General features: G+C 45.3%; 2 protein-coding genes across 2 annotated transcripts in view; both read right to left on the minus strand.

Annotated features, from left to right (window-relative positions):
* Positions 1–758: 758 nt before the first annotated feature.
* Positions 759–2,653, minus strand: LOC109473371 (triadin-like). The gene is made up of 3 exons (XM_019773233.1): positions 2,630–2,653; positions 1,576–2,322; positions 759–1,532 (listed from the first exon to the last, which is right to left on the minus strand). The coding sequence occupies exons 1-3, from the start codon at positions 2,651–2,653 to the stop codon at positions 867–869; spliced, it is 1,437 nt and encodes a 478-aa protein (XP_019628792.1). The 3' UTR covers positions 759–866.
* Positions 2,654–2,728: 75 nt separating this feature from the next.
* Positions 2,729–10,416, minus strand: part of LOC109473631 (trifunctional nucleotide phosphoesterase protein YfkN-like) — a 9,192-nt gene continuing 1,504 nt past the window's right edge. Inside the window, exons 2-12 of the mRNA XM_019773565.1 lie at positions 7,230–7,475; positions 7,035–7,121; positions 6,515–6,654; positions 5,983–6,108; positions 5,587–5,709; positions 4,935–5,100; positions 4,586–4,681; positions 3,921–4,088; positions 3,535–3,707; positions 3,207–3,284; positions 2,729–2,866 (exon numbers count right to left, since the gene is read on the minus strand). Of these exons, the coding sequence (XP_019629124.1) occupies positions 2,729–2,866; positions 3,207–3,284; positions 3,535–3,707; positions 3,921–4,088; positions 4,586–4,681; positions 4,935–5,100; positions 5,587–5,709; positions 5,983–6,108; positions 6,515–6,654; positions 7,035–7,121; positions 7,230–7,475 (1,541 nt within the window). The remainder of the gene's footprint in view (positions 2,867–3,206; positions 3,285–3,534; positions 3,708–3,920; positions 4,089–4,585; positions 4,682–4,934; positions 5,101–5,586; positions 5,710–5,982; positions 6,109–6,514; positions 6,655–7,034; positions 7,122–7,229; positions 7,476–10,416) is intronic.

Below are 10,416 nucleotides of genomic sequence, written 5' to 3' on the forward strand. Positions count from 1 at the left end.
GAAGGACTAAAGGAGATCATCCAAGCAACGTTGACGAGTGTACAGCATTCTACTAGGTATGGAAGACCATTAGTGCGTTTCTTTGTCTGCGTACGTTTTTCTGAGTTTTTTTTTCTGAATTGTTTTTGTTTCTCTTAGAAAATCTATAGTTGAAAGGTACCTCTCACCTCATAATCACACACAAGGAAATGCTGAATAAATGGGTATGACTCGAAAGCAATCCGACTTAAATTCACTGTACAGTTGACACTTCTGATTATTTACACCAGATATAACATGGTTTTGTTTTTAAATTTACACGTTAATACCATGTAAGTCTATCAAGTCATACTTGACCCTCATATCATTCCGCAGCACCACCTATAAGTCCATTCTGCTGTCTTAAAACCTACATTGTCAGTGACAATCCACATCATCCCGAATTCAACCCGAGTCAAGCACTCCTATGGACTTAAATGTGTCCCTACAAATCCCCACTGGGTTTTCAGTCTATGCGGCAGCTTCTGACGACGCCGCGGGCTGAGCTGCAGCAGCTTCTGCTACGGTGGAAGACGCGGCGTTTTCTTGTGCATCAGTCTCTTTCTTGTCAGAAGACACGTCTTCTTTTGCCTTGTCCTCACTTGTTGCCGTTTCAGCTGATTTATCGCTTTCCTGAGTTTGAGTATTCTCGTTTTCAGTCTTAGTAGCTGCGGTGTCCTCAGGACTTGCATCCTCTGCTTTGGACTCCGCTGATTCCGATGTTTTCTCCTCCTTTTCAGTCTTCTCAGAATCCTGCTCTTTGGGCTTGTCAGCCTCCGTGCTCTCTTCTACCTTTGCCGGATCTTCGGTTTTGGCTTCTGAGTTTTCCTCTGATTTACCTGCTTCGTCTACTTTAGCAGCATCTTCGGCTTTCGCAGGTTCTTCTGTTTTCGCATCATCTGTAGATTGTGCAGGCTCTTCAGTTTTGGCATCGGCCTCCGCTGGTGCTGGTTCCTCCGCCTTGGTACCATCCTCAGATTTAACTGGTTCTTCTGTCTTCGCAGTATCCTCTGCTTTTTCGGGTTCTTCTTTAGCGACAGCATCTTCAGTTTTTGTAGGTTCTTCTTTGTTAGCAGCGTCCTCTGATTTTGCAGGTTCTTCTGTGTTGGAACCGTCCTGCGTTTTGGCGGGTTCCTCTGTGGCAGCAGCGTCCTCCGTCTTAGCGGGTTCACCTGAAGCGTCTCCCTGTTCTGCGGGACCATCAGGCTTAGCAGCATCTTCCGTTTTTGCCGGTTCTTCCGTTTTGGCCGGTTCTTCCGTTTTTGCTGGTTCTTCCGTTTTGGCCGGTTCTTCCGTTTTGGCCGGTTCTTCCGTTTTGGCCGGTTCTTCCGTTTTGGCCGGTTCTTCAGTTTTGACTGGTTCTTCCGTTTTTTCAGGTTCTTCCGTTTTCGCTGGTTCTTCCGTTTTCGCTGGTTCTTCCGTTTTTGCAGGTTCTTCTGTTTTTGCAGGTTCTTCCGTTTTCGCTGGTTCTTCCGTTTTTGCCGGTTCTTCCGTTTTAGCCGGTTCTTCCGTTTTTACAGGTTCCTTTGACTCAGCAGCTTCCTTTTCTTGTGTGACTTCTTCCGTCTTGGCTGCTTCTTCAACTTTTGCAGGCTCTTCTGTCTTAGCGGCTTCCTCGTTTGTTGTAGAAGGCTCATCCTTTGCCTGTGCTGTCTCTTCTGTTTTAGCAGCGCCGTCTTCTTTCGCAGGCTCTTTCTCTTCTGTTTTTGCAGGTTCTTCTGTCTTAGACGTGTCCCCTGGCTCCGAGGCGCCTTCCTGTAGCTCCTCAGTCTTTTCTTTACTCTGTGGCTCCTCGGAAGGTTTGTCATCGGAAGCCTTTTCATTTGGAGCTGTTTGCTCGCTTTTTGCAGCGTCTACCACTGCTTCCTGTTTCTCTTCAGCCTTTTCTTCAGGAGGTTTGCTCTGCTCTTTTGTAGCATTATCATCCTTATTTTCTTTATCCTCCACACCTTCAGTCGACGAGCCGGGGACGTCCTTCTTCTCGCTTTCTTTTTCTGCGTCTTTGCTTTCTCCCGACTCCTTTTCTTGACTTTCAGCTGTCGTTTGGCCGTCTGAAGCTTCTTTCCCGCCATCGGCGGGCGGGGCATCTTTCTCGTCAGCAGAAGGCGTTTCCGTCTTGGCGTCTGTGGACGTTTCTGTGGGTGCTTCTCCCTGTGCGGCACTCTCCTGCTTCTCTTGTGCAGACTCTGACTCAGGTTTGACCACAGGCGGACCTGGGGTTGGCTCTGGAGGATTAACAGCTTCTGTCTGGGTAGCCTCACCGGCTTCAAACGCCTTCCTCTCCTCAGCATGCTTCGTCTTAATCTATGGAGAATCAGAATAAAACAATTTGTAACCATTGGGACATTTAAATACGAACATATTGAATATAAAATACTGAACAATGAAAGGTTGATCTAGGGTTTAAAATGAATCAGAATGCACAAACGTTCCCAATGTAGGAGTCAGCCGTACCTCCTCGTTCACTTGAATGATCCTGCCCTCCACTTTAGGAGCGATGCTGGTGTAGAGTGACTGCAGGGTTCTGATGCTGCTTTTATTCAGCACTTCCACGCTATTTTTCCTGTGTCAATCAAAACAGTCAAGACATAAATAAACAACTTTTATTTACATGATGTGTAAAAAGTCCTGACATTCTGTTTTAATTTCACGACAATGGAAGGAACTGGGTTTTTTTTGGAACAGCAGGAAGAATAGATTGTGATGAAACCTACTTTGCTACGCTGGCCACGTTGATGAGGCTCTGGTGATGCCCGGACCGGCAGGGTTTCAGACCCTTCACGATGTCCACGGCGGTGAAGTGGTTCTGGATGACAGTGGACAGGATCGGGCCCTCGTCTGGATCCGTCTGCCGAAAATGCAAAATGACTGAATTAATCATCATTATGTAGACTTAGCCGTGTACAAATTGTAGTGGGCCTCTTATGCATATTTTTGTTATGGGTACAGTTTATCGAATCATTTCTGTTTTTGTTGGGAACAATACAAAGAGTCCTCGGTCAAATCGTATAGTAAGTTCGCGTTCTATGCAGATGTAATGTGTGTAGATTGTAAGCAAAGATTGTAATGATTCCAGTGATGCCATTATGTGTGATAAGACAGGGGACCATGTTTTGTTCCAATTGATGTAGAAGTACATAAGTTTACCACACTGGAGAGATAGATGCTTGCAGTAGTAGTATCCATACCAGTGGTTTGCAGTCCTTAAACACGTCGTATCCGTCCTTGCCACGTGCTATGTACGCTTTAGTGCATACTTTGTACACCTGGATTGAGAAAAGACCAAAGAATTGTGATCACCATTTGGCGAGACATATGCCTTTACTGCAAATTATCGTCTGTGTGAAATCTGACCTGGAGCATGTTTGAAAATTAATGCGAATCAATAAGAAAAACTTACATAGAGAATACAGAAACGCATTTGTGCAACATTTGAAATATTTACAACTTTGGTTATTACTATCGCTATTGATTTGAATCATGTCGCACAATTGCAGAAGAGAACACAACAGCTACCTTGTCAGGCACCAGGTATTCCCCGTCTATCTTGACGGAGTTAGGGTCCACCCTGCTGCCCGCTGGTCCCTCGGGGTCGAACCCGAAGACGATGCCCGACACCTGCGGGAACCTGCCCTCAGTTTTAGGGTACTGACTCACTCCGTTCTCCAGAGCCTGCATGATCTGAGTACCTGAAAGGTGGAAAAATAGCTTGAAATCAGAATTAGCCAAAACGTATCATTTAAATTGGTAAATAATCTGCTTGCACCGAGTACGAAAATCGTTTGTAAAATTCGCTTCCTTTCGTTAACTTTTTCTCTTTTATCTAAGGCTGTAGATTCCTTTCTAAAACGACAATAACAAGTGCAGGAAAAAAATGCGGAGCAAAAAGTCTTTGTTCCGACCTGTAGCCTCCAGGACCACCAGCGGGTCGATGAGCGGCAGGATGGTCAGCAGGTCCTTGATGGTGAAGTCCCCGGCGCCATGGACGGAGTCGGACCGCATGGTGCCTGAGTTCAGGATGGCCAGGTCCGCCTGAGTAGCGGCTACCATCACGTCAGTCAGGAAGTTTCCTACATAGACGGAGTTGGGCGTTGTAATTTTCTGCTTAGGACCAGTAGCGATCAATCTGCGCAACTGGCAATAAAAGATAACCAAATTCCTGTCCTCGGTGCTGATTACCAACACTAAAGGATAACCAACATTCCTGTCCTTGGTGCTGATTACTAACACTAAAGTATAACCAACATTCCTGTCCTTGGTACTGATTACTAACACTAAAGGATAACCAACATTCCTGTCCTTGGTACTGATTACTAACACTAAAGGATAACCAACATCCCTGCCCTTGGTGCTGATTACTAACACTAAAGGATAACCAACATTCCTGTCCTTGGTACTGATTACTAACACTAAAGGATAACCAACATCCCTGTCCTTGGTGCTGATTACTAACACTAAAGGATAACCAACATTCCTGTCCTTGGTGCTGATTACTAACACTAAAGGATAACCGACATCCCTGTCCTTGGTACTGATCACTACCACTAGAGGATAACCAATATCTTACCAAGAGCGCTCTCCTGAGTTCTGACGGTGGCGAATCTCCCGTCCAGCTCAGATTCCATCCTCCCCAGCGTGGTGGCTGTCTTATCAGACATCAAACCTTTTCAGGAAGAAAAATGACGACAAATGAGCTACTCATTGTTGTACACACTGTCCGCTTACAATAAGGTCAGGTCATATGAAAACCATGATAAGTGTATTCAAAACACCTGAGGTAGATATGACAAACTGTATTGGCAGTGCCTCACCAATAGCGATACCGCTTCAAGCGTTGAAATGTTCGGTCCAGTGACGTACAAGGCTATACGTTACGTATAGAAAGAGTTATGTTAACCGAAGGGACCTTGACTGACCTGTGAACTCCTCAACAATTTTCTTCATCTCCCCATCCTCCCGGTACGCGCTGGTGACGTCCACCTGCATCGTGCTGATCTCGAACTTCGGGCCGATGAAGTCGATCTCCACCTTGGTGAACTGCCGGAACTCAGTCCCGCTCTTCACGATGTATTTCCCGTTTACCTGTTGGGTAAATAGGCAAGCAGAATTACAGTCAAGTGTTTGGAAATTTGAACGTCCTACCGCATCATTTGGACCGTCATTTGTCAAACAATTGAAGCATGTTTGCGTTGGAAATCGTTTCAAACAAGAATGTGGGTGACCTTGACTGACCGAAATTTTTTTTCGATAGGTTAGGCCATGTTGATTTGATTATACGGATGACATCCTCTGGGTCAGTCTGGGAACCCCTAAACTAACTCGAGCATGCGAATAAAAAAAATTGGAAAAAAAAGTTTCCTTCATTATGAAATCTACGTGGTCATAAAGGTTGAACAAATGACTAAACACACATGAGTATGGTATGGCGAATAATAATAGACTCTTCATTTTCATTTCTTCACATGTATTAACAGGTTACCAATTTGCAGTAGGTGAAGTGAAAACATAGAACAAATGCAGTCCCTTATCGACTCGGACGGGTAAAGCTCATATGTTACGTCATCCCACCTTTCTGACGTCATAGTCGTGGTCGTGTCCGCCCAGGATCAAGTCAACCTCCTCCACCTCCTCCGCCAGTCTGACGTCATTGGGCCATCTCATGTGCGTCAGCGCGATCACAAGGTCAGCGCCCTGCAGGTCACACAGACATGACTTTACCATATGTCCTTGTACAATTTGCAAATCTAAATGATAAGCTTCATTTAACTATAAGGTTCGTCCATAAGTGGGGTCGTGTGGCGTAACGGCAGATCGAGTGCTCGACTCGGAACCAAGAGGTCTCGGGTTCGAGTCCTGACATACCACCGATCTTGTGCCATTGAAAAAGGCACTTAACATGAAAATGAGTATTGTCTGTCCTGTTTCTATGTGTGGGACACAACATTGGGATGTGAAAAACTGTACCTCCTCCTTGAGTTCCTTAGCCAGTCTCCTCCCCTCCTCCACGTAGTCCAGATACTTCAGGTCGTCCTTGTCCACCGTTGCCAGGGTAACCAGCCACTCTTCCTCCACTAAACCGATGAGGCCAATCTGAGGGGAAGGGGGAACACCTGTTACAAAGCGTTTCTCCTCTGTACAGACCCATCCCAAATGTCCACAATTAGAAGTTCAAATGCAACCAATATTGAGAAGGGCAATTAGCGATTCGACCAATGAGAGAGTGGCTGCATGTCCGTCAAATTTCTGACGGAGGTGGGCGGGGCTTCAGGGTCGGTCTATTCTGTTGACCATTGCGATTGGCAGTCGTGTTAAGTAGACGCTGAAGTAGACGTTTGTTTTGAAACCATACACGAATAGACAACGTCCTTTAACGCACCGCAGCCATTGAAATCTAGCACGCAATAACTCAAAAGTGACTTTGTTTTGTCTTGCAAAATTCTCGAACTAACCCTATATTTTGTAAGTAGTATAGCATAAACTCAAGCATGTTTCCTACCTTTTTTGTGCCCCACACGATGACAGTTTTCTCCAGCCCGTCCGCCAGCGGCTTGTCTGTCAACGTGTCAATCACGTTACTCATCAGCCAGGGAAACTTCGTCTCCATGGTAACGTCCTCCAGTTCGTCAACTCCAAAGTCTGCGTTAGAGTACAGAGAAAATGTTGTTTTGGTCCAAAGTCAACAAAGAACACCCTTCAATAATGAACATCGTGACTACGCCCCCCCCCCCCAAGCAAAACATGTTAGATGTTGCAGTGGTGTCGTGTGGCGTAACGACAGGGCGTTCGCCTCGGAACCAAGAGGTCCCCTAGTTCGAATCCTCGAAGCATTGCCATCGATTTTACATGAATTTCCTCATTCAGGTGAAAATTAGTTTGTCTGTTGTCCGTGCGTTTGTCTGCGTTGGTAGCGGCATAAAAATGAGTTGAAAAACTTGAGTGTGCCGTCGCCATGTCTTGTGATAAATGTTGGAATAGGAAGAAAAACATGTTAGAGTTGATATCAATCTGCCACTTACCAAAGTCGTGATTCCCGTACACGGCGGCCTTAACCTTGAGTGAGTTTAGGACAGGGACCATCTGTTTGCCTTTTGTAATACTGCTCACTGTGAAGAAAAAAAACACGGTCACGTCATGTGAAGAAAAAAACACACAGAAATGACCAAAAAAAATGTCAAGACTATTGCGTATGATTGATAGTGATATTGACTCACTCATGGAGGGATTGAGGCAGTCTCCTGAGAAGAAGACGAGCGGGTTCTTGTCCCAGTATTTCCCCATGGCGGAGGCGAACCGCGCCGCCCCGCCCACAGGCTCGGTGTTCGGCCGCTCCTCGATGTTGTACACGTCGTTGAAGTGTAGCACGGTGAGTCGGCAGCGGCTGGGCAGCTGAGGTGAGGGGGACGTCACAGTCACAACCGGCTCTACTATAGCGGGGACAGACGGCACTTCAGAGGCACCTACAGATGGACATCCATATCAACGTTATGACAAAAATAATTTTTTGTCATAATGAAGTATACCAACATAGATGAACTTTCATGCTACGATCAATATCAACGGTTGCCATAAGTTTTCCTCAAAACATACATGTAGCTAATGTACAGGTGTATTTATATTCTAGAACAGATTTGTGTTTTTTAAACTACTGAAAGTACGTATACAAAGGAGGGATCTGACTATTAAATCATTCCATGCTCTAACGTTAACGTTCCTCCGAAGATGAACTCGCATTTCTTTTTTCCGAAAATTCCTCCAACAGTATCTGCATGTCATTAAAGAGGTTCACTACGCTACCACTACATGATTCACGTTACCAATTTAGCTGCTGTTCCATCTAGACTTTTGCGTGAAACCACACCAGAGGGGTACTACCGGTAGTTATTGTGTGAAAGATTATTCACTACTTGGTTTCTTCACTATACTGACAGCCCACCCTTTTAGTGTAATGTTATATACTTAAAAAGACATTTTCTTCTAGGCTACAAGTACGTTTGGCCACCTGTAACTTGAGATAAAGCTAGGGCTACTTTAGCCACTATAGCAACTTTAAGTACGTAACGTTAGGGAAAAGTGCAACGATTTTCTTTCTTTGGCATAACTCATTTCTGTCGTTGCCTGTAGCATGCTTTCCACTGACATTCCGATACAAGGCTTGAAGTGCTACAGGTAGCACACATTTCACTCTAGAGTCGGGGAGAACGACCAGCTTTGTACAAGCATATAATTCACGGGTGCAGGGACTGCAGTATTATCATTGTTCTTAGAAAAACATGCCCACTGTATCTTGCACATAAAAAATCAGCCTAAAAATCAGCCAAGGGCCCTTCCATTAACCGTTTTTCGTCATAATTTTTGGACTTTTTGCTCCAATGTTGTTTCAATTCAGCGTGTAGATAAGACATCATAAGTGACTAGAATATTGACTTTAAAAATCGGGTTTCCAAGCCCCAAAAACTGCACTGGATGCCTTCAAGGCAATGTTGTTTATATTTCCATCGCTGCCTGTAGTGTTTGTGTACCGTGTTTTGCCTTTAGCGAAGAGGCAAGGCAGACAAAGATTGCCAAAGTTTGGCAGGGCGTCACCATGAGACAGTCATCAACACGGTGTTTGTTACAGCCCGCGGTTTTGTCCGTTTTGTGGCGCTCCGATTCAGACGACTGTTTACATATTTAGTCAAAGGTAAGTGAGTCTTTAGATCTCCGTATCGGATAGTGCTGGCAGCGGCGGGGTCGCCTTTCCGTGGCAGGGCCGGGGTCTGGATAAGGTTGCTATGTAAACCAGTCAAGACAAAAGGGCAGCAGAATTGTGCCCAGTGCACATATACCTGTGACCCAGTACGGCCCTACAGGTGGGGCGGTTTAAATTTGCCACATGACAAACGTTATAGAGTATGTTTTTACCGAAATGACACCCAAAAGTTGCATGTAAACATTGTGTAGGACTGTTAAGAAACGTGGTTACTGGGTCATAACGTGTTTTATTTCATTTTTTAGCTTACCCAAAACATTCACTACACAAACCTGTGCAATCATCCCCAAGGTGCAGTTTATAGAAATATCTGCTTTGATCATATGGCCTAGTTATACAGCATTTAGGCTTTTTAGTTGGCAGAGTACTACCACTTGTGTTGTGTGAGATTTTGTCATAATCAAGTAAGAAACGATTGGAACACCTGGTGTGTCTACTACACACCGTCATTTCCTCCAGAAATGTAATATTATATGTTTATAAATCAAACATTCAAAATTCCATGCCAAGTAACAAACATACAGTCTTTGATAGGGGAGAGAAAATTACGAAAACACATACTGTATTCTATTCAGTTTGCGAACATACTTGAATATTAGGTAGATATCTATATAATGTTTATCAATCGGTATACTATATAGTATGTAGATAAACAACTTACCATCGCCAGCTCCCCTGTGGTGAACGTTTAGCAGGACAGGCTCGCCGTTAGGTACCGGCCGTGGTTCCGTGGCCAAGGGCTGGTTAGAGCTCGAGCCACAACCCATGGTGGCGACTGTCACCTGTTCAAGTACGCAGAATATTCTACGGTCTTCTCTTAGAAGAGTTTCCTATTGAGGTATGCCGTGTATACCGTATAGAGGTATACCCGCAGCGGAGGAATAAACTGTTCGTTGTCGTTCAAGTACGCACTCCAGAAACTCCCACGTCAGGTCTTAAGAGATGTTTGAAGGGAGTCTTCCTATCAACTGTCAGGCGAAGATTCCCTCCTTAAACCCCTCTGATCTCCATAGACACCAGGAACGCCTCGTTTTTGCCATCATCAGCGTTTGTTCTAGTTACCACTGGCGTTCTAGAACGCAGCTCGGATATCTTTCTTCAAACACACGATCCGGGGCAACTTGAAGATGACCGTCACAGTGGCAACGCCACACACAAATCACCCACCACTCTTGTAGAGTACACCACCTACCAGCAGTCCTGTCGGTATCTCCGCTGACAAGAACGCGGCAGTACCGCCCTCTTACACAACGTCAGGTGTGTGCGTGGGACGACGTAATCGTCAGCGACGTAATCGTAGCTAGCAACGTCCAAGTCGGGAAACCCGGGCGCTTATTCTGATAAAACACCGACTGATGAATTCAGATGACGATTTGTTGAAGTTTACAAAGTCCGACTCCCAGTTGACAGATGTTTGTAGGTTTTAACGGCCTACAGGATAAACTCACGTGTGTAGATCCTTCACCTGTCGGCGCCAGGGTCAGGCACAGCGTTGCTAAGGTGAGGACGTATCCATTGGGTAACGGGAGACGCACGGGGTGAGGGTATTATTGTTGACATGCGTTGCGTCACCGTCTTTGGCGCAGACTGTAACCCAGTGGCCACGGGTGAAAAACACTGAAGACTGGATGCAAATCCTTTTATATTTG

This window comes from Branchiostoma belcheri, unplaced genomic scaffold (genome assembly GCF_001625305.1).
Source record: "Branchiostoma belcheri isolate BF01 breed outbred unplaced genomic scaffold, Haploidv18h27 scaffold3, whole genome shotgun sequence".
Lineage (NCBI taxonomy): Eukaryota > Metazoa > Chordata > Leptocardii > Amphioxiformes > Branchiostomatidae > Branchiostoma > Branchiostoma belcheri.